Source organism: Podarcis pityusensis (genome assembly GCF_964106645.2).
Source record: "Podarcis pityusensis genome assembly, chromosome: 1".
In the NCBI taxonomy this organism is placed as follows: Eukaryota; Metazoa; Chordata; class Lepidosauria; order Squamata; family Lacertidae; genus Podarcis; species Podarcis pityusensis.
In genome coordinates, this window is record NC_138028.1 from 97,982,241 (window position 1) to 98,006,804 (window position 24,564).

Here is a 24,564-nt window from a genome sequence, read left to right on the forward strand (position 1 = left end):
GGGAATTATAGTCCAAAAACAACTGGAGACCCAAGTTTGGGAAACCCTGGTCTAGCTATAGAGTTTATCCTGTAAAATGTATTAACGTTTTATCTTCTGAAGCATTTAAATGGTTCTTGTAATCTTTCCTATAATCGCTCACACATTCTTCTCTGTGTCTCAACTGTACATGTCATACTGATTTTGTGCAAGTCTTTAGATTGGGTTAGTCACCTTAGTCATCTTCAGATATTGTTGGACTTCAGCTCCCATCACCCTGGTCATTGGCCGTTCTGGCTGGTGCTGAGGCTTGAGAGTACCAACAACTGGAGAACACCAGTTTAACTACCACTGCATAAAATGTGTGTGTTTGCTTCTTAATTTCCACCGACATTATTCAGTTTCTGATTTGCTTTATTGAAAATGTTTAATATTAAACATTAATATTAAAAAAATTAAAATCACAGAAAACATTGGCTGATAACCCATGTTAGTCCTAGGGTGGACCTCTTTAAATCACTAGACTGGCATATGGCTTAGTAGAGTTGAATATCATCCATTATTTTAACTTCTGTTCCTTCTTTTTTGAAGAGTCAATTGTAATTTTGTGGTTTAGGAGGCAAACATTAAATGTATTTAGACATAGGGATAATATTTAATTGTATACTAATCCTACATTAATATTAAAATGTCCAAATCCTTTGGAACAAAATGAATTTATGGAGAATTGGTCCTTAGCACACCCTGGAATGGTGATATTGGGCCAATGGGAGAGGGCTATATTGTGTTGAAGGTTAGTTCTGGTTCTCGGATACAGTCGTCAAGTGATTTAAAGTGCCTGTCAGGTCTTAAAAGTACGCTAGAATATTCTGCATCTCAATTTGATATGATTTAAGTGGACTGATTGCTCTGTTGCAGAATTAATGAGGCATTCTGATGCACTACTGCATGATTAACACATGGTCATTATTCACTGCTGCTTTTTACTTTAGTTTTAAGTGCAGCTATCTTCACTAGTATTTGTGCAGTTGTAGTCACAGGACAAAGACTAGAACAGCATTAGCTAGCTTTAGTACAGCACAGTACAGTAATCATAAATAGGAAAATGTAGCATATCTGCTGTTCTAATGTTGTAGTCTGTAGTCCTCTATAAACACTGCCTTTGTGTAATCTGTGCTTTGTTCAGCTACTAATGGATATTGAAGTGATAGGAATGGATGAACATGGCTTAAATTTAATGCAGGATGCTCAAATCCAAATATGTAAATTATGCTTAATTTCTGTGCTTGCACTACACCAGGGACTGGGTGCTGACCATATGATCTTTTACTTTGAGTGCCATTTTCTTGAAAATGAAGTCCATCAACCTGTATACAGATCCTGGGACTCTGCATTTCAAGCGCAGCCATTGTGGCCAGTCCTAGACAACAGTTCCTGCCAGCTCATTATACTTGGGTCTTCAGTGGGCCAGAAGGCATACATGAGGGTTTCCCAAACTTGGGTCTCCAGCTGTTTTTGGAGGGCCAGTGGTCAGGGATGATGGGAACTGTATTCCCATAACAGCTGGAGACCCAAGTTTGGGAAACCCTGGACTAAATGCTCCAGTGGAAACTGAAAAGGAAAAGGGAGTAGGGTTGCAGCACTTAATTTTTAAACCTTTATGCAGCAAATCATTTGCATCAGATATATGTTTCTTACTTATTATAAATCACTTTTATTTTGTCTTTATAGATAGTCTTTCCTATACAATGATATAAAATGCAAACAATAATACAAAATAAGGCAGTTTTAAAATTTCTGAGTTGTTAATCATTATACAAGTCAGCAGAAATATTTTTTAGAAGTAGACTTCCTCAGTGCCCATCAAAAACATGGACATAAATTCAGAAGGAAAAAGTTCAACAACTGTGGATCCTCCACAAAAAAGGCCCTTCCCCCAGTGTTACGATATGAAAGCTAGGAGCTAAATGGCACTGTAAACCTAGGTTATGGGCACAGCAATGGAATGTGTAGGCTCAGTTTTGTTAAAACAAGAATATGAAGCTGAAAATGAATGAACTGCAGCTAAAATATTACATTCATTTTTCATATGGTCTAGTCCTTCCCCTGCCCACCCTCCTAATATTCTTAAGAGGGTCTCTTCTCCAGTCTTCAGAGAGTAGCTGAAAGTGGGGAGGCAGAAAAAAAGTCCCCCTTTCCTTCCACTCTGCAGTTTTAATTTGCACCCAGAGCTCAGAAACTGCTTGAGCTAATGAAATTCCCTGTTGCAAAATGCGCCTGGAACAATGGGAGTTTTGAACACTTCCTTCGCCCTGATACCAATCTGATCTTCTCTACTGTCCAATCAGAGAGCAAGGCTTCTGACACTTATCTTAAGGCCCTGGTGGGCTTTTAGGTAACTTAAGTCATTTAAAGCTTTAAAAGGTTAATACTCACACTTAAAACTGAGCCTAGACGCAAATTGAAAACCCATATTAATTTGGTGTGATAGGTGAGAAGAGCTTGGATACAAACGGTTCAGTGAAATCCCTGCCCTGCATGTTGCTTATATATTTAGAGTTTGTTTCAAAATGTTTTTTCATGCTTCATATTTGAAAGTGCAAATAGAAATAATGGGTAGCCTTTGTGCCTTTAGATTTAACTGCTGTGCCACAGACATGGAAATATATTTTTTTCTTGCCATGTTACTTGCACATTCTTACAACTAGAACAGTTTGTGCTTCCACTTCTGCATCTTGCCTCCCCCAAAAGCCTTCATAAAGACACGAAACAAGATTAATCTTGGGTCCAATTGAGTTAATGATTTTCTTCAGTATCTAAATACATTATTTCAATTCAATATTCAATGTATTTCAAATACATCCGCAGTCAGAGTGCAAGAGTGGATACTAATTTTCAATCTATCTTAGTGGACAGTTCTGCAAGAAAATAGAAGGCTGACTTTGAGAACCTAGTTCATTTGTATCCAATTTCCACAAAAGGTATGGACAGAAGTTCCTGTAAACATGTATCCTGCATTTATAAAAATACTAGATTCCTGTTCCTTGTATATCCCCAGTCTTCTGCAACTGGTTCACATGCACTTGAATACAGACTTTTTGGACACCATTTGCAAACCAGCTAACATTGCTTAACTTTCCAGTTATGGAAGGAATAAAAGATGCTTAAATTTGCTGATATTTTGAAGAACAAAAAGCTTCTCACCGGTGCTGATTTATAGGCTCAAACTAATCAGAATTTTATCCCCTGGTTTCAGTATTTGCAGATATAACATCTAACACTTGCACCTGGCATCCGCAAGAGTTGTATGATAAAAGGAGCTCTGTCTGTTCTATGCAAGGACACAGGGAGAAAGATTGAGAGAATAGGACAATAATCTAGAAATAGCTATCATACACCTCTGAATGTTAGCGAACTGGTGGAACAGATTCCTATGAGATGGTATCTCCCCCCAACCTGCCTCCTGAGGAAGGTGTCTCTGTACGACACATATGGTTGCCAATGTGAAGAAAAACCTGGGTCTCTTGCCCTCTGTTTTGCAAGAGCAAGGCAAGCAGGTCTACTTGTTGCTGTGTTCTCTTCTCTTCCTTTGTGTACTTAAAAAACCCTTCCTATAATTTGGCTGCTGTTGTCTGAAGTGTGCATGCCAAACTCATGTTCTGGTAATCTCCTACCTGCCTAGCTGGTGGGTGTATTCTACTTAGTGAAAGAGTAGGGTAGATAGAGAAAAGCAGAGCACACTGATCTCTAGGAAAATACAGAGCTGTGTGCTCACACTGCTTTCTGAGAAGACTGAGTAGACCTGGCAGAAGTGCAGGGTGTGCCTTCTTAGGGTTCTGGGCTTTAGTACTTCCTTCAGCACCCTAGAATGACCTCCCTTCTCAGGGCCTGTAAATTTAAGACTGATGTGGTGGTGACAGGAATTACCACATAGGCAAGATGCAGCTCATCTGCCTTCAAGGCTGTTGTGTGGCCATTGCACAAGGCCCTAAGCAAGCTCTCCTAGTCTTCTGTTACAGCTGTGTCCCAAGATTTTCCCATTTGGGGAAGGGATTGTGCAGTTCATTAAGGCAGTTGACGGGTATATAGTACTAGTAGAACCAAGTGTGGTTTACTGGGAAACCTCATGTGTGATGTCTAACATAGGTCATACTCAAAGTAAATTAATGGACTAACATAGGTCTCCTCAGAGTATCATTAACATTGGATATCTCTCTATGGCTCTGATTTTATGTTTCTAATTATGGCTCTTCAATGCTTCAGGTCCTAAATTGGTGATCCTGCAACCCCCATGTGTGTCAAATTGTTTTTATTAAAATACAAGTGATATTAGTGATAGATTAAAAAAAAAGTTTTGTTGCAAATTAAGGGAGATTTGTACCCCAGTACAGTGTTAGAAACTGAGATATGAAAGCTAGGAGCTAAATGCCACCTTAAACCAAGGTTATAGGAGCAACAACGGAATGTCTAGGTGTGCTTTTTAAAAAGGATACAAAGCTGAAAATGAATGAACTGCAGCTAAAATATTGTGTTCATTTTTCACATGGTCTAGTCCTTCACCTGGCCACCCCCCTAATATTCTTAAGAGGGTCTCTTCTCCAGTCTTCAGAGAGTAGCTGGAAGTGGGGAGGCAGAAAAGGGTTCTCCTTTTTTGTTTTTGTTAAATTGTTAAATTGTTGCCAGTCTTTTATTTAAACAACTTGCCTGGAATTCCATGCAAGTGAGTAAACAGGCTGGCCAGTGCATCCCTCCTTTCACCATGGTTTCCATGGTTGCTACAGAGGAAGGAAAGCTTCTTCCAGTTACTGCCATAGAAATGCAGCAGGGTAGTGGATGAGGGATGGATAATTTCATTCTTCCTCTAGTCTGCTGCTTCTGCTTCTTATCAACATAATCATCTATTGAATTTATATACTGCCCTATACCCAGAGGTCTCAGGGCAGTTCACAGAACAAAATTAAAATATAAAACCACAAAATATATAGATATATAGTAGAAAGTTTGTCCTTTTTTATTAGCTTCTTTCCCTGCTGGCCAGTTCTTTTTCAGCCATCATGGAAATACTAGTAATTAGCCTTTTAGCAGGTTAATAAAATAAAATTGCAAGGTACTAACTGTTGTGGACTTACTTATGTTTCAATAAACATTTAAAAATAATAAGAAATCCACCCTTAAACTCGAAAAGTAGGATAATTTATCTCCAATTTCATAAACCTTGGGGTGAAGGAAACAAAACCTTCTAAAGCATTCAGCTTAATCTTTTCCCCCAAGTTGCTTTCCTCAGTGTTCTATAATTGAATAAATACTGTTTTTAAAAACCTGTAGCTAGTTCTTGTATCCATGGCCAAGATTTGAAACATTTACCGATACATCTAATAGAATGGCTTCTGGAAATGTTGAGTATTCAAGACCTGAGATAGGGCATTACCACCTTGCTGGTTGCTGTTACCTTTGGGTACTTTAGGAGTCCCAGATATGGCAAAGTACAGATGATGCTAGGGCTGAGCCTTGGCACTGACAGTCAGTTCCAAGGCTGAATTGCTTCAATGGTTCTTTAAACAGCGGTCCATAATTTCTCTTAAATACATAAATGCTTTCTTTTGAAAGTATTTTTCTAAGATTTCATGTGCAAATATCCCCCCCCCCCCACTGTATTTTGCAGTTTTGATTGCAGGAAGCTTGACCCCACTGCAAAAAGCCATTTCCATGGGATCAGCATAACAGCCATTAGCTGATTACTTAGACTGATTTGCTCAAGTGTTATGGCTGGCTGTAGTATTTTTCAAGGCTTGTGCTTCTGCAAAAGTGTAAACCTTAAACGATGGCACGCCAATAAGATTTGCTGCATTATTGTATGCTGGTGAAAAAGACAAGCTAAAAATATCAGGAGACAGGAAAACAAAGAGGCTGTGCAGGTGGGGGGGGGGATAAATGGGGGACTAGTTGAATGCTGTTGTACCCCCGCAAAATCTATAGTAGGCAAGACTCATTTTTATTGTAATATATCTTTAAGAAAAATCTGACAAGACCAACCAAGTGAGATACATTTTCTGTTTTTTATATTTAAAATAATCAAAATACAAAATGAGACATTGATTTCTGACAGAATTAAGTCAGCCGTTGGCATAAAGATGACTTTTCAAATACAGAACTTTATGAAGCTAGTTTTATATTTATGCATTATTGGGAGGAGGGCAGGTCGAACAGCCTTAATTTTAGGTCTTAAATAGGTTGAACCTTTGGGTAACCTCAGTTATTTTGTGAGGAATAAATGTTATAGTTTCACAGTGTGAGTTAAATGTGAAGTGGAAAGTGACTAAAAATCCCTACAGCCATTTCATAGTATTCTCACAGTTTCACAGGACATTTGCCTTGCTTGCTGCTGAATTGCTAATGAAGAGCTCAATATAGCTTTTGATGCATTTCAGTTTTTTCTCTGTGGAGACTGGCTAAGGTGTTGCTGACATCACAACATAATACAGCTGTTGATTTTCTATTATGGTTGATGCTTCAGCAAGTGCCTTAACCAACTGCTTCAGCAGCTACCTGCCAAATGCCTGAAAAATGAACAGTGGGTATGTTTAAAAGCTAGGCTCTTTTTCAAAGGAGTCCTCCAGAATCTTAGAAAACGGATATTATGGAAAGAGTACCTTTAGCAGCTTTGTATTATGATGCTAAATTGCCGGCATGATGCAGGTATGTTAATTCTTCAGTATCTAGTTTCAATATGGTGAAAGCTTGCATCTATCTAGAGAAGTGGTTGGTGTTTGGGCAAATTTCTTCATAGTATGCTAAATTTATATCTTGATGAAACGTATTGAATATGGATGTGCATAATTTCTTTAGTCCTGTGCATACATATTCTACTGTGTTGAAGTTTGGAGAGATTATAATGGATTATTGTTAATGTACTACAACTGAATAAAATGCCCCCTCCACAATAATATACAAACTAAAAAAAGGGACAAATCTATTAAGTTTTTTTTAAAAATGAAATTCTTAAAGGAACTAGGTTGCCTTGGAAAGTTTTTACATATAGTTTAAAATAAAACTACCTCCTGTACTTTGAATAGATTCCATCTGGACATGCCGTGCAATATTAAGCCTGTTTTTGTTAAGTATAAAAATCCCTACATCTAATTTTTGCTCTGATGATAGTGCAGCAGAGTCAGTCGTAGTGAGAAAGTGATCTTCCTTGGGATATCTAGGACTGGGGATTTGCTCAAAATTAACACTGCAATTAACTAGTAAACATTGTACTGTACTAGTTAAAATAGAGCAAAGTTACAGGTGGGGGCAGGCAAGTAAAGAAGCAGTATAATAATACATTAACTATTTCAAGTGATTGCAATTATGCACTGATATTCCATAAAAAATGTCAAATGCAGGTCTAGAAGAGGTGATTGATTGCTGGTAGAAAAGAACGTTGAAACTGCATAGGTTGTGTCCAGTTAGAAAATGTTGCTGTTCTATACTAGAATCAGTAAGGGAGTTCAGCATAGTACATTTTATGTAGACCAAAACTGATTAGGATTATTATGTTTTTTAAGGCTTAAATTCTCATACATCCTTACTTCTAAGGACCTTTTAGGTCTTTGGGACTCACTTCTGAATAGACAGGCACAGGATTGTTGTGTCAATGGTACAATATATAGCTCCCCCCCCCCATTTTGTTTCCAACAATTGGTACAGATTTAGTAGCTGATAGACAAGAAGCTGATAGATTAAAATATTTAAGTTAAAATTAGAATTCAAGTCGAGTCAGAGGTATGTTTAAAAACTTTTGTTTTTGGTGTATTTTGTGTTGTATTTTAGGAATAAAAATAATAGGAAGTACCCAGAATATAAGGAAGGGGTGGTGGTGGAATCTATTTATAGCTTTGTTTTCATTTTTCCCTACTGAAAATAGTATTTTGATCAGTCACCATAATAAGCAGTTTAAATGTTGTTAAAGTAATTAGCACTGATGATGGCATATTTGATGGAACACTACATACATTCTTCCGTCATAGGCTGCAGAAAGATTAAACGAAGTTCCTCAGTGTTGCCTATTTAGATTGCAAAAAAGCATTTTGCTAGTAGGTTTACACTCTAAATTTTCATGTCTCATTTTTAATACTTCTGTAATATCTAAATTAAATGTATTTTAATGTGTGAGAGGAACATGTTTATATGTTAGGATAGGCAAATTAAATTGATACAGGGTTGTTTAAAGGAACGTGATAACAATATTAAGATCAAATCATGTACATAACTACAGCAATACCTTTTAAATACTGCACTCAACATTATCTGAACTTAAAATGTGTTGCTATATAATGGAATGATAAATGTGAGACTATTATCTGTATATAGGAAAGACTCTTTTATAACATGCAGTCCAGCCTCTCTTCATTTTTTTTTTTTTTTTTGAATCTTGGAATACTAGCAGTAGTCCCTAATAATTTTACCTAAATTATTTTAATTGTTCTGTGAGTTAATAAAGAAGTTGGTTAAAATAATGCATTATTTTGTAAAATTGGTAGTTGATTAAGTAGCATTTTGATAGATATGTTTTATACACTTAGTAACAAAAACTAGGTTTAAAAAAGTTGTTCTTGTGGCAAATAAGTGACTGTACTGTGCTAGATTTAGATTCCTTATTAGATAGGTTTATAGGGTAGAATATGTCAATAATATCTTTCAATTTGTTTTTTTAACTGGAGCCTATGGAAGATGTGTAAGCTTCTTTAACCATTTGGTGTCCCATCGAAAGTCTGTTAATAGGTAATTCAGAAATCTGTAAATTAAGGTATAACCCCAGGCTTCCTCAACCTCGGCCCTCCAGATGTTTTTGGCCTACAACTCCCATGATCCCTAGCTAGCAGGACCACTGGTCAGGGATGATGGGAATTGTAGTCTGGAAGGCCGAGGTTGAGGAAGCCTGTATAACACCTTCAGTCAAGAAATCAAGTTGTTTTGCTAGGAGCTTAGGTAGCACCCCCCCCCCCCCGTGGTAACTTTCATTCATGATCAAAAGTCCCCCCCTACCCCTAGTTAAGAAAATCTGTGGAGAAAAATTCTCCAGAGTTGGGAAGCTGCTGAAAACTGAACCACTGTAGTTACATACAAGTACCTGAGAGACAGGTTACCAACCTTGCTCTGCTACAGACTTAGCTGGATAGCGTTAAGCAAGTGTTTCCCTCTTATCTCAGTATCTAATGCTCATTACAACAAATAAAATAAGAGTTCATGAAATGCTTGGAACATGGTAATTATAGAGGGGGGGAAACATGGAGATAAGAGGGCTATCAGATTATTAGGAACGCTTTATATGTTTTGACCGTGATATTGGAATTGATCCCATTTCATGCACTACAGAGCAAAATACAAGACCTTGCATTCCCACCAGGGGCTTACTAATTTTTAAAAACAATTTAATGTAGCTATGTCTTTTATTTTTTGTTCTAAAAGATAGATGTAGATATATTTAACTATAGCCAGACTAGATGCTAAATGAGATCTTTAACTCTTAATCTTCTGACTGGTTTTCTTCATGTAAGTGGCTATCAGCTAAATTATTTTGAAGGCTGATGAAAAAAAATATTGACTAGTTCTGATGGATCCATTTTTTCAAAGGTTGTCACTGCAGTTCTTATTCTTTTGTCAGATCAGGTTGGTGATGGTGGTGTTAATGTTAGAAAATAAGAGAAACGAATGAGACCTGCAGTGACCTCTTGGTGGTGTCTTCCCTGCCCCTAATAGGTCTTCTTTTATTCAAGGTTTCAGTCAGCCCGAAACAGGAGATTCGTTGTCCTCTCCAGGCTTGTTGGTGGTGGAGCTTGGTGGTGGGAGTGAGGAGATGGAAACATATAATTGGATACTTGGTGATATGGAAGACCTCCGCTTGAGATACTGGAGAACCTTTACTGGTTCAAGTAGTAGACAGGGTTCCTTGCAGGATGTATACATAATATTTTGGGTTGGCCCTGTTAGCTTTCAAACTGATATGTGCTCAACCATATCCCTCCGTAGGTGGGAATGACTGCTGATAGCTATGTGAAAGCAAGTACAAATGCTTAAGTACTAATGTTTCTCTTTGATCTTTTTTCTAGAAAATGTTATTTATAGTGCTGAATAATTAGATATATTTTTTTTTAAAAAAGCATTTTCCTGTTCCCATTTCCATGGTTACTGCTTTGGACTATGGTATGGCATTTGAGCGAGCAGCAGACAATCTTACCTAAGCCTTGCAAGCTAATTAGGGAACAGATTGGTCTTACTGGTATTTAAGGACCTACTAATCAAACTGTAAGCAAAATGAAAGCATTTTCACTGCTGAAAGAGCTGGTTTTTACTTGTTTCCTTCCTTTTGACTTTTATGTAGTCATGCTAATTGTACCTTTTGGTGAACACACTAGCAACTGCATTTTTATATTCAAACTTTGCAAGAGCGTCAGCCCAATTGCCTGCTGTGTAGAGACATACAGTGGTACCTCGGGTTAAGTACTTAATTTGTTCCGGAGGTCTCCTCTTAACCTGAAACTGTTCTTAACCCCAAGACCACTTTAGCTAATGGGGCCTCCTGCTGCCGCCGCGCCGCTGGAGCACGATTTCTGTTCTCATCCTGAAGCAAAGTTCTTAACCCGAGGTACTATTTCTGGATTAGCAGAGTTTGTAACCTGAAGTGTCTGTAACCTGAAGCGTATGTAACCTGAGGTACCACTGTAGAGAGAAATAACAAGATGGCTGGGGGTTTTTTTTGCAGGAGAATTGTATCCTATTGTGACTAGAAGGTATTCAGAGGAAGATTCCTTGGTTTCTGCATCAATGTTGAAGATCCTACTTTGAAACTTGAAAATATGATCCGTTCTAAAAATCCTTGATGGATTTGATGACCTTTTGTTTTTCGCTAACAACAATTCAGCCAAACAACTGCTGTTGGCACAGTATATACCCCCTTACCTTAGGACAACCTTTTTTTGTTTTTGTTTTTGTTTCAAAATTTAGCTTTTGTGGCAAAAAAACAAAGCAATTGCAGACCACAAAATGTGGATTGAACTGGAGAGTGCCAGAGACCTCTGTGTGTTTCCCTTCTGTACACAGTAGTGTTGCAGGGAACACTTATTCATCCATAACTTTCCTAGCTTCTGACCTGAGAGAGAGGACAGTGGTTCCCAAAAAGAGTTTTCAAAGATCTTCTAGTACTCTGTGTGCCTTTTTCATTAAGGTTAGAGGGCTTATTGGTGGAAGCTGGCGTGCCTTTCTGTCTTAATGTGTCTGGATAGTTTAAAATTCCCAGTGTAATATATTCTGCTTCTGATGCATTCTAGAACAGGGATAGCAACAGCACACTGTTCCCTCCCCCCACCTTTGGCATTATGACTCACAGCTCACAGATGCTGATATTGCTTTGAAATATAATTTCTTAAATGCTGTGGTAAACTGCAATTATCAAATTGAAAATAGTGTGGCACTTAAGGCAATGGGCAGTGATTCAGCCTCTTCTGGCTTACGTGAGATTTATTTTAAAGAGCACATACAGTACACAGAATGCCATGGTTTATTACGTAGGCATTGAAGGCAAAATGAATCATGTTTGTAAAACACTCCTACACAACCTTGGGGCACTTGAGGGCCCTTGCTGGATTATTTGCGACGGAGGGAATCTCAATTATGCATTGGGTTGCAGCTCACCTATTCATGGGCAATTTGGTGTGCTGCTGTCATCTTTAAATTTGTGCACCTTTGTCAGACTCTGTGGGCACTAAAAAAACCTGTTGCACTTGGCACTGGGTGTAGAGAGTGCAGCTGGATGGGACACAGCTGTGGGCAGCCTAAGGAAGTAACATCTACCTTGGGCCTGCCCATAAAAGCAAGCTCTGCCGTGGGGACAGTAAAGCAGCTAGAGGGGGAAGAAAGAACTGTGACCCTCTGGACAGTCGTGAGTCAAAAGGGAATTTCACCTTATTTTGGCTGTCCCCTATTCTAAGGAAATTTACACAATTTGGCTGTGAGGTTGGACCCTCTTTTAGATACATACTCATGCATGTTTTATTTGTAGAAAGTCCCATTGAATAAAGTGAAACTTCTGATTCAAGTGGCATAGGTTCATACTGTAATTTTAACTATGAAATAAGTTTTTGCATTCTGAGTAAAGGTGATTAGGAGCAAACTGTTAAGCAGGAGTTGGGGTTGCAACTGGCCCAAGTAAATATATTTCCATAAATGAAGTCAAACTTGGCAGATTTTAAATGGTAGAGAGTCATCTACAGTTAAGAGGTATTGACATCTAAGACTGCCTTTTTGTAAGAACAGGTGGAGGAGTTTAAAATGCAATCAAGTCCACTTCTCACTTCTTAAAAGTATTTTTTAAAGATTGTTGTTTCTTATGATATGAAAAACTGTGCTGCAGTCTTATATATGTTTATCTGGGAGCAAGTCTCATTGAACCCAGTGACACTTGTTTCTGAATAAATAAGGATGGGTAGAATTGCACTGCACATAGCATTTGTATTCTGGCTGATCTTTGAAAAAAATCACTTATAATTGAATTTGGTTATCTGGCAGAAATGAAATGTCATTCATGAATTCCTTCATCTATAGAAAACATGTATGTTTCTTATACATTGCAGAAGAATGACCTTTTTGTTTTTATTGCATTAAAAAATATATTAAAAAACCCTCAAAAAATAAGCATCCTTAGTACTGGCTAAGAATTGTTGCTTCGCTCACTAACATAGTTTGTAAGATGACAGTGGGACACTGTTCTGTCTACAATTTCTTAGGGAATATTGTTCAAAATTGTCTTCTCTACCCTGGTGATATTTTTTTCTTACACTGCCATGAAGTAATTTGCAACTAATAAATGGGCACAATTGTGTGTGCAGCATGCATGTATCATTGAAATCCCAACCCCATGCATATTTGTTGAGAAGTAAATCTTACTGTTCAATGGAATTTATTCCCAAGTAAGTGTACACCAGTTTGGGCTTGACATCTCTCTATCTCCTTGTGTTACAATATGAAAAACTATAGTTTATGTCTGAAGCAATTGCATGGCCCTCTGCAGTCGATCATGTTGCCAGTGCTGCATTTTGAAAGGAGAAAGTCAGACACTCAAATTGAGTAGATGTTCTGGTGTTTTATAATTATAAGGGTTCTGGCTTCCTAAACATTCAGATTAGCAAGTGTCAGTCCATGTATTGATTCTGAAGAGTTTTACTGCCCTCTGCTGCCCTTTCAGTATTTTTCTCTGCTTTTCCTTTTATGGCAATTGTAGCTGTTTTTCTACATCGATCCTTCATTATATCTCATTATAACATTATAAAGTTGCTCTGTATTTCCAAATGAAAAGTATTCTTCCATTTTGTTGGCACTTTCATTATAATCAAACCTTTTATTGGCATCACATACAAACATCCATAGTAAATCAATACAGAATTACCGCCACCCCAATGTTACAGAACATTTGTCAAATGAAAAGAGGCAAAAAAGTCTAATGTTACATCTCTAGGTCTCCAAGGAGATCAGATGTCTGCAATGTGTTTCTGCGACAAAAAACCAAATAAAGATATTTAGCCACTAACTTGGTGAGCTCCTGCTCATTCCCCAGTAATAGAAAATGTATGACCTCCAACTCTGGTTTCCATTTGGGGTTGCAGAGTTGATCTAGAAACTGTTGGTGGAGAGCAGCATATAGTTTACATTTAAGAACCATATGAGTAACAGTTTCCAGCAGGTGGTCTTCACACGGGCAAATTCTTTCTCCTTCCACCATTCCTGAGAACCTACCCCAAAGGAGGTTTGATGGGTCTGAATTAAACCTGGCCAGCGAAAATGCCCTTCTTTCTTGGGGGATAAGCAGAAATTCAAGATAATTGTGATTAGTTTCATATGCCCAAGAAAGTTGAAAGTAAAGAGGGGAACATGTTTTCTCTGCTGCTGCTGCTGTTAGTTCCTGGTGTTCAATGTCCCACAACCTAGTTTTTATTATAGCCTTGGCAGATGGTGGGGGCATCAATCACAAAAGTTCCATTGACAGTTCAAGTTGCTGTACCTTTATATTAAAACTGTTCTAGCCCTGGGGAAATAAAGGGGTCTGACAAGACTTTGCTGAGGGGAGGATCTTTGTCTAATGTGAGGTAGATGTTTAACCAACATAGAAGAAATCTCGCCCAGGCAATGGTTTCTACCTTGTGTTGACCTCCCTCTAGACACAAGGCTGCATTGGGTACAAAATGTGGGACAGCAAAATCTTAAAAAAGAAAGCTGCCCTCACTCGTTCTACCAGCTGGGTAAACCCTGGCAGCCAGACTGGAATTCCATAGAGCAATTGAGCTATTATTTCACGTTGAAGACCTTGAGGGCAGAATTACCTCTTGTTATGAAAAATCACATTATGGCCTGCATAGACATCTTACTGGCATTCACCGCCATTGCACGGTGCGAGGACCATAGAAGCCTATGATGGAATGTAATTTCCAGTTAGTTAAATTCAAATACCTGCTGAATGGGTTTTCTACCAAATACCCAGCTATAGCTCTTGCGTGAATTCCCAAAAACCATTATTTTGCTTTTATCAAAGTTCATGCACAATTTCATTCTGGACAGATAGTCCAGTACAGGAATTTAACAATCGTTTTAGGCCAATTCTTGTCTGTGAAAGCAAAATCATGTCATCTCTGTATAGGGGGATGGGAATGCTTGATGCGTTGAGTTTTGGGCTATGGGCATCCACCTGTTTTAGTGAAGAAGCAAGGTCATTAAGAAAAAGATTAAAAAGAGAGAGAAGCGATTACACAGCCCTGGTTTACTCCTCGGTTTATAATGACGGGATCTGTCATTACATTCCCTGGTGTTGTTCTTATACGACAGGTGTTCTTTGTATAAAGCTTTTTGATCAAGTATAGTAATCTAGGTTTTAGGCCCATTGTCTCCAATTTGGTCCATAACAGCCCCCTGTCAACAGTGTCAAAAGCAGCCTTGATATATAGGAAGGCCACATAAAGACATTCTTTATGAAGCCGCGTGTACTTAGCAGCTAAGTGAGATAACACTATGCAGTTGCGTAAAGTGGATTTCCCTGACCTAAACCCTGTCTGCTCTGGACCTATGATGTTATTTTCATCAAGCCCAAGCAGTTAGTTTATTTAGCAGATGTTTAGCGTACAATTTCCTGATGTTTAACAATAGACTTATTGGCCGATCGTTGGCACTTTCGCATTTTGCTACAGAGTACATTTCAAATCTTACTGCATTCCAACTGCATAGAGACATCACAATTCCCAGTGGCCTTGACCTATTTAAGTGCACAGCTTCCTTCTGTGCATGAATGGGATGGAGGAAATCCATATAAGGCATAAAGTGCCGCAATTTTAAACAGAGGTAATTGCCCTAATATGAACGTTGGCTTTTTTCTTATGGGCCAACACAAGTATCCTTTCATGTGAAATGGGACCTATGACTGTATGTACAGATGCATTGGAATGAGGTGGTAGAATATGGGGCACTACCTCAGGCTAGATACTTCTTTAAATTCTTGCCCAACCCTGCCAAAAACTAAATTATTAAGGGGAGAGCCCAGGCTTTGGCCTGTTTTTGTACTTTTGCAGCTTTTAACTGGAGAGCTTATTTAAAAATAGTGCAGACTGCTCTATGACTTCGTTGTGCAATTTGTGTAGAGCAGTCTTAAGGTGGGGAAGAAATGAAAAATACTGGGGGAGGGGGGTTGTTGTTTTTGTTTGTTACTATGTTGTGTATTTTTTATGTGCCTATATTGTAAACTACCCTGTGACCCTCGAAGGGTGGTTTAGAAATTAAATAAATATATAAAAATGAGGAATAGATCAGATTTGTTCCCTGCTCACAGAATGAATGCATCTTTTTTTCCATCAAAAAGCATGCACTGAAAATCACCAGTATGAAAGCGCATAATGTTGTCTCATAGTCATAGGGCCTTTTGAAATGTCAATGCATAATAGCCAGGGTCTGTGCCTGTTATTGACTTGTGAAAAGCTAATTAAAACAACAACAATATACTAAAGAAATACTTGGGTGTATGGCACACTAACAAGGGGAAGTCATCTTAAACTTGGTCAGACAGTGGGCCAGATTTTACTGAATCATTGTACTAGTGGGAACCAGCACAATAGGGCTGCTTCCCCCACCCACCTAATTGAGCCATAGTACAAGCTTCAAATTGTAATGATGGTACAATGGCACAACTGTGCCCTTACACTACTGCAGGCATCCCCAAACTTGGCCCTACAGATGTTTTGGGACTACAACTCCCATCTTCCCTAGCTAACAGGACCAGTGGTCAGGGATGATGGGAATTGTAGTCCCAAAACATCTGGAGGGCTGAGTTTGGGGGTGCCTGCACTAGTGCTTATGCCATCCTGCCTGATTTTGTGAGCTGATCGTACTGCGTCTGATACTGATGGTAGAACACATTAGGATATAGTATGCACGTTTTTGCCAAAGCAAGCATTTTGAAGACACAACAACCTCTGTAGCAATAAGATTCATGTTTCTGTCTTAATTTGATGAATCTCAAATTTATTATGGTTGAAATTATACTGTGATGTCTTGCAACCCAGTTTTCTTCACTTACCGCTAGTTTTACTAATGGTCATTATTAAGAATAACTTGCTAAGTGTATCTTGAAGATTGTACACTTCCCACGTTTCAAAGGCAATCTGGGAGGATACTATTGAATGGATTATAGAGAATGGGCTTAATGTCATGTTTTTAAAAGATTCTAAACTTTGGATTGACTTTTATATATATATAAAAAATTGTTTTAGGTGTCTAAAAGGGATGGTATTTCTGATGCCCGACAATATAATACCGTCCAGGGGTCTCCAATGGTGATAAGGACATGGGACTCCTGCCAGATTCCAGATGGTTCATCACAACTGACATCTTGGTTGGCGACTGTGAAAAAGATCCTTGGATTATTTTATTTTATTTTCGTGGGAGACCGCAGTCGCAGATCTACAGGATACACCAGGCAAGTAATGCCAAGCAGCTATTGATTATGTAACTCTTTTAAATAAGATTTTTTTTTTAAAGTTCTAAGTTTTCTACTTAACAGTGCAAATCCTTTGCCTGTTTACTAAAAAATCCCACTGTGTCCAATGGAACTTAGCTCATAGTTTGCGTTGTTAGGGTTACAGTCTTAAAGACTTAAGTATGTAGAATGGACCCCATAGCTGTTGATTATGTGTGTATTTATGTATATTTTTATCCTGCTTTTATTGTCTCCCAAGGTGGCTGATGTCAACAAAATAAAATAAAGAGAGAGACAGAAGTCTTTCCATCAGGCTTACAAACTAAAAAGACAAGGGGAATGGCAATGGAGGGCAAAGATAGAGGAGAGGGAGTTCTGGGAAACAAAAGCTTTTACTACATTACTTGTGACATTTTGCGTGGCCTAATAAATGGCTAATCCATTTTTTGAATATTTGTCATTGGCCTTCCCTTACTTTTCATGTATCCTGGTTTTATTCATTTTAAATTTTCTTAACAGATTGTCTGATTTTTAAATACTGTGGATTGGATCCAAAGTATCCCTTCCATGAATGAAAGGACTTCTTCTTTTTATAAAATAATTTGAGATCCAGTAGAGGCTCCCACTGGAATAAAGGGGGAGGTAATTTCCACTTGCATCCCCCATCACCTCCTGTTCTGTTCCACAAATTCATCCAGTGCTCTGGAACAGCTTTTGGGGGTTCTGAAAAGGAGCATCTTATGACTGGATTTCCACTCTATATGTTTAGTACAAATAATAGGTAGAGAATATGCTACTGAAAATGACATTTTCTTGGATCAAGCTCAAAGTTCTAGTTGGGGAATCACACTGGAGTTTTAATAAATGGACTTTCATAGTTCTTACTCTTAAAGCTTAATAAATCTTGTTTGGTTTTCAGACTTAGTTTTGATACTTAAATTGGTTCTGAGATCTGTAATTGTGGTCGTTCATGATGAAAGGATGTTCATGGAGAAAACTATTTTTAAGCATGGATTAGATATTGTTCTTGTTACAGTTATGTTATATAATATGTGAACTAGGAGAACACAAATTATAATGGCTCCTCCTCTTCTTTTTAAGGCTCCATATTTCCTTTAGATTTTTAAAATAACCTTTTCTAATGAGGATGACTGATACTGTTACTGTAAAGGAGGGAGGTGAAACAATGAAAGATTCAGAAACGGAGGTAAAACACAACACTGCAGTGCAACCCTTCATAAAATCAGAAAGCCACGAGCGAATTCAAGTGGAAAAGGATGAAAGGTGTACCGATAATAAAAATGATGTGCAGGTAAGAGATTTCTTTCACCTTATTTTCACCCTCATAATGCATATTGAGCAATGAATTCTTTAGTGCTACTGCACTTTTTACGTTACACCCCACAATTTCCTACTGTGAGATGCCATTCAACTTCAATGATGTTTTAATAACAGAAACTGCATGTATATTTTTCTCTTTCTTTACATTTCCCTTCCCTTATTGTTTACTTGTTAGTTTGCTTTCAGTTATTCCTGAATAGATATGAAGGTACGTTTGCCAATTTTCCCAGATAGGGAGATGGAGGTATTTTGGTAGCAGTACATGTTTTGTTGCACCAAATTGTAGAGTTATTATCTCACTATTAATATTGTGACTGCATGCTGCTTGATAAAACACATTGAGCCTAAATTAATATCTGTTGTTTTGACCTGATTGCAAAGTCAGGCAATTTGTCTCCATTCAGTGGCCCAAACAACACGCTCCATGAACGGAATACATGAATTTTGCTGTGTGGTGGTTCCTCTTTTTACTCTGTATGTGTGGTCGTGTTTTGTCTTTCCAAATTATATAAATTGGTTCATTTCAAAAGTGCTTCAGTTTTTTGCTTACTTAAGCATTCATATTCTGCTTAACTCAACAAAAATGGAAAGCCATCTTTTTTAAAAAATGGTAAACTTAAAGGTGGCTTAGAGGGTCTAGCCATCTTAAAAGGGTTAAATGCCTTTGCCTGAATGCTACCCACCTGTCAAAGTTGACCTGCAGGAGAAGGATCTGCTTCACCAACATGTTCCCTGATGAAACAACACCCAGCAGGTTAACCCTCTCCTCACAAGCTTGACGAGAATCATAGGATTATAATTTTGTAGGGTTGGAAGGGATCACAAGGATCATCTAGTCCAACCCCCTGCAATTCAGGAATCTTTCACCCAATGTAGGGCTTAAACCCACAGGCTTGTGATTAAGGGTTTCATGCTCTACTGACTGAGGATTCAATCATGTTGGTCAAGCAGCACCCAACAGGATTGAAACCTGCCCATCAGGTTGGCTTGCGCTGAGCTTACGGACCCACTTGGACCTTCTGGCCAATATTTTGTCATCTCAGTTCTCCTAATCCACTTAAATTACACCCACACTTCCTCTTCCTGTGTGTGTTTATGTGCAGGCAGGCAGTCTGCTGAAGTTTGCGGTTAGCATGTAAAGGTGGCAAAAGGGGAAAGCTTAAGAAGCCCCACTGCACCACAATGCCAGGTGTCCCTGCGAAATGCATGTTCAGTACTTTGCCCACAGTTGGGAGTTGTTGGTGTTGTGGCAGGCAAAATAGTGTGTGCAACTGCTGCAGCAGTTTTGGCGGGAATGTCTGGTTCCTCAACCTCTTCAGCCCTGCCATAGATTGTTTTGCCACTTATCTAAGTGACAGAGGTAGCAACTATGGTGCAGCCATCTGCTGCTGAGTTGTTGTGAAGCGCTCAGAAAATGGTCAACAAATATCTCTCTCCTGCCTTGCATTGATTTGTAGGGGCACAATGGAGCTGCTTTTGGAGGAAGAAGGGACTTCTCATAAGCTAAGTACAGAGGTAGTGAATTCCTCTTCCTCAAGTAATGACTATAATGGTTTTAATCTATCCCCTAGAGTTTGTCAGCAGGGGTCTGTAGTTTTAGTAAAGCCAGCAATAGATTTGTCAATGGTCCGTATTGTGGTTATAGCAACTGATACAAACTCATGCGAGTAGCCTACCCTTTTCCCCACAGACCAGCCTTTACAACTGAATGAAGCAATGCTTCAGGAAATTAGAGAAGCCCTGTTAGCGAATATTTCTAAGGAAATAAGGGAACTTCACAGTGCTTCCAGTACCTAGTGTTCCAGTGCCTGTACTCCAGGCGGGGCTTCAGCATTTCTGCTGCTGTTGTTCGTTCCACTGCTCAGACTAATGTAATGCCAGCCTCCACATGCAGTTCCAAGAGGGCAAGTGAATAAGAGGAGGTGGTTTAGACTCAAAGCAAGTTACTGACACCATGTCATTGTAGACCTTTTTTTAGTTTTGGAATTGAAAGAAGGCGAACACAGTGATGAAGCGGAAGAACACACCTCTCATATTCTTTCCCCTGCATGCTTTTGCTGTACAAGACATTGGCCTCACTGGGTCTTAATGACAAACCTATTTGATACTCAGTGCTACATTACTTTTGGTCTTTGAGTTATTGAATACCTTGCATTCCTTGACATTGGCATTTGTCGGATTTTTGTTTTACATAAAGTAGAAATAGTACAGTTGGCGCTGATTATAAACAATATGTGACTTGATTGTATTTGATTATAGCTTAGTTGCTCATTTATGATTTGGGATAGACCGTGATACAGTTCCCCAAAGTATTAAGAGCAATAGATCTAACACAATTTATGCTGGTTTCAGCATTATAATGCCTGAAGAAGCTTCCATGTGATAGCTATAACATTCAGAGTGGCATTCCCCATTCAGAATGGGGAGTTTCCTGCTATGAATGTCTGGTGACACTGTGAGAAATGTCTCCCCCCCCCCCCATAGGTACATGCAATAGGCCTGTGAGCAGAAGTGTGTTCTCAGTATAAGCCATGTGGAAATTATTTTTTAAACTGAGGCTATGTGGCAGTGTTCGAAACTCCCATTGTTCTAGGCGCATTTTGTAACAGGGAATTATATTAGCACAAGCAGTTTCTGAGCTTTGGGAAGAGTACTGCGTCTAATATTTCAGATTAAAACTGAAGAGTGGAAGGAAATAAGGACCTTTTCGTGCCTCCCCACTTCCAGCTACTCTCTGAAGAGTGGAGGCGAGACCCTCTTAAGAATACAGTGGTGCCCCGCAAGACGAATGCCTCGCAAGACGGAAAACTCGCTAGACGAAAGAGTTTTCCGTTTTGGAGGTGCTTCGCAAAATGAAGCTCCTATGGGCTTGCTTCGCAAGACGAAAATGTCTTGCGAGTTCCTGCGGTTTTTTTCCCCTCCCCCCCCTTTTTATAAGCCGCTAAGCCGCTTATCTGCTTATCCGATAAGCTGATAAGCCGCTAAAAGCCGCTAAAAGCGCTAATAGCGCTAATCCGCTAATCCGTCAATGGGCTTGCTTCGCAAGACGAAAAAACCGCTAGACGAAGAGACTCACAGAACGGATTCTTTTCGTCTTGCGAGGCACCACTGTATTAGGGGGTGGGATGGGGAAGGACTAGACCACGTGAAAATACATTATTAGCTGCAGTTCATTCATTTCCAGCTTTGTATTCTTGTTATAAAAAAGCGTGCCTAGATATTCCGTTGTTGCGCCCATAACCTAGGTTTAAAGTGCCATTTAGCTCCTAGCTTTCACATCTGTTTCTAACACTACTATGTGGAAATTAGTGTCATGCAGAAACTCTCTGTGTTATAGGTACTACTAACCTCCTGAGTCCTTACCGCTTCCCATCACCTGTTGTTTTGGCATCTCTATTCCCTTAATCTTAGTTCTTGAAGAATGTGATCATATTGCACACTCTTATTCAGAAAAAGTGCTTTATAGGCAGTTCTCATGTTATTTGCAAGTAGACTGAAAGAAGCAATTTGCACCTGGTTTTTAGATTACAGTTAAAAGGTTTGCCCATCTGTTAGGAAAAGATACTTGTAAAATGAATGAGATAGAAAAATCCTTCCTCCAAATGCCACCTACTTAATACAAATTGTGCTGTTGATGATTTCTTTTACTCAAATTAAGCATTGATGCAAGCCTGCTACATGTAAGTTTCTCTTTAACAGGCCTTGATTTTCATTGTAATGATTTTAGCAATTTTAAGTAAAGAATGAATGCATCTATATATATGAGGGGGCATACATGGGTGGCAGGATTTTGTTTAGGCCATGATTTAGCACTTTGGAACCTTTCTCTGAGACACTACATAGGTTTCCAAATTAGGCTGTTTCCATCAGAGTGTGATTCATGTTTCCTCCTCATTCACCATTAGAAAATGTAAAAAGAAAAGAAAAAGCCTTTCCCACACTCCATTTAACAGAAGCAGATGAAATTTGCAGGCATACTGCCAAATTACAAGCAAGTGCCTCTAGGGGTGCTAATGCTAGGCACCCTTTAAGTTTATAGGAGTTCACTTTCCATATGAAATCATTCCCTCTGGTTATAAGCATGATCTATTAGTCATGCTTTCTCTCCTTCCATGTTGTTCTCCTTTCCTCCTTTACCCCATTTTGCTTTTTATGGTAAGCTCAGATATTTTATTTTTGCTTCCTGCGGATACTAACTTACTGTACACTGTGGAACTTCTACGTCCACTGTGCTCTGCTCCCATCTCTGCGTGCACCTTGCACCCTCCCCAGATCTGTTCCAGAAGATTTGGAGGACCTCTAAATCCATAACAGATTTAGGGACTTACAGGTGGTAGAAAGGGGAGATTCTGTTGCACAAGTTGGGCTCCAAATCATTTTTCCTTAAAATTTTATTCATGGTAATATATGCAAGAGGCTCTAATTTTAAGACTGCAATCCTAATTGTATATTCAATGGGACTTGCTTCCAGATAAGTGTGGTTAGAATTGGTGCCTAAGACTGAAAACATTTAAAGCTGACAACTTCTACAGGTACCTACTGCATCTGGCAATGCACACCTACATTGTTCCAGTTTGGGGGCATCAGTGCTTTTGTAGAGTTACCTTATCAGGGTGATGTTATGCATCAAGAAGGCTAGCAATGCTAAATAGGAAAGGACAAAAAAAATCTATGACAAAATCTGTCAAAAACAGCACTTTATCCTTAATGTAAACCACATACATTATCAAAAGTCAACATTTATAATGTATGCATAAAAGCACCAACTGTTTTATGCATGCTACTGTTTTATGCATGCTGTTGTAAATAACTTTGTTCCTTTCAGGCCTGCATCAATTATAAAACTTGCTCCTATAGCAGTGATCCTAAGCATCTGACTGTTTGTCAGCCTTGGATTATACAGCTCCACCACTAGGACTCTTTGCATGATCTCCTAATCTCTCATTTGGTGCAAATGCAGCTGCATCTCACACGTGCACACTGTATTACCAAAAACCGCCATCTCACAGTTTGCACACTTGAAATTGGGCAAGTTCTAACAATAGGCCTAGTAGAAGGATCTTGGACCCTAGATCAGGCATAGGCAACCTCGGCCCTCCAGATGTTTTGAGACTACAACTCTCATGATCCCTAGCTAACAGGACCGGTGGTCAGGGATGATGGGAACTGTAGTCTCGAAACATCTGGAGGGCCAAGGTTGCCTATGCCTGCCTCTAGATTCTTACTTACACTTGAAAAACAACTATACATGTATTTAAAGGTCTAGCTCACTGTTAGATGAACAAACAAAAGATATTTATATCTTTTCTGAAGAGGTTGTTTACAGTAGCTTTATCCACCATCAAGGGATGTTTCTAGGGAACGTTACCTTTGTGTAGTAATAAGAAGAGCTTGGTGTATCAGACTACTCAGTCTGGCATCCTGTTCCTTTACAGTGGTCAGCCAGGTGCCTGTGGAAAGCCTGTAAGGAGGATATGACGACAGTTTCTCTCTCCCACGGTGGTTCTCCAGCAACTGATAATCAGAGGCTTTCATTCTGGGGGGAATATATTGCTATTGTGACTAAAAGCATTGGCTGACCTGAGACTGGTCGCTTTCATTGAGAAGAAGACTACTGTCTAAACTGTAGTTTAATCATGCAGTGTGTGGCAAAAGTAGTGCCTTTGTCCTGATTCTCCTGATTTGATAACCCCGGGTTTCTCTCTCTCTCTCTCTCTCTCTCTCTCTCTCTCTCTCTTCCTCTCCACCATGTATATTTTTATATCTGTTAAGATGTCTCCCTTTCTGAATTGCTTTCAAACTAAATAGTTCTAAAATGTAGCCCAGGCATAGGCAAACTTGGTCCTCCAGATGTTTTGGGACTACAACTCCCGTCATCCCTAGCTAAGAAGACCAGTGGTCAGGGATGATGGGAGTTGTAGTCCCAAAACATCTGAAGGGCCAAGTTTGCCTCTGCCTGATGTAGCTTAAGACATTCTAAGCAGTAACCACTTATTATCTTTAACTTGAAGAAAAGCATCCAGAATTTCTGCAAGCAATTAATTTACCTCCAAGGGCTAATGAACCTTCAGCTTTATCTCAGAACTTGCAAGCAAATGCTTTCACAAAATTAAATCTTTGTTTAGAAAATGCCTTAGGGTCTCTTCAGTTCCAAGAATATATATGCAAACAATGCAGATACCGATAAAGGAAGGAGGATTTGGAATCCCAGATTTAGAATTGTATCACCAAGCATATTTACTTTACCTTTA

General features: G+C 38.9%; 1 protein-coding gene and 1 long non-coding RNA gene across 8 annotated transcripts in view; one reads left to right on the top strand and one right to left on the bottom strand.

The window, feature by feature from the left end:
* Positions 1-6,111: 6,111 nt before the first annotated feature.
* On the bottom strand, positions 6,112-11,453 carry LOC308479365. Its single transcript, XR_013987645.1, has 2 exons — positions 11,114-11,453; positions 6,112-6,727 (listed from the first exon to the last, which is right to left on the bottom strand). It is a non-coding gene; the product is annotated as an uncharacterized lncRNA (long non-coding RNA).
* A 5,380-nt stretch (positions 11,454-16,833) lies between these two features.
* Positions 16,834-24,564, top strand: part of R3HDM1 (R3H domain containing 1) — a 47,782-nt gene continuing 40,051 nt past the window's right edge. For all 7 annotated transcript variants that reach the window (XM_081006012.1, XM_081006014.1, XM_081006016.1 and 4 more), the window contains exons 1-2: positions 16,834-16,972; positions 18,074-18,284. In XM_081006012.1, the coding sequence (XP_080862138.1) occupies positions 18,114-18,284 (171 nt within the window). In that variant the 5' untranslated portion in view covers positions 16,834-16,972; positions 18,074-18,113. The remainder of the gene's footprint in view (positions 16,973-18,073; positions 18,285-24,564) is intronic.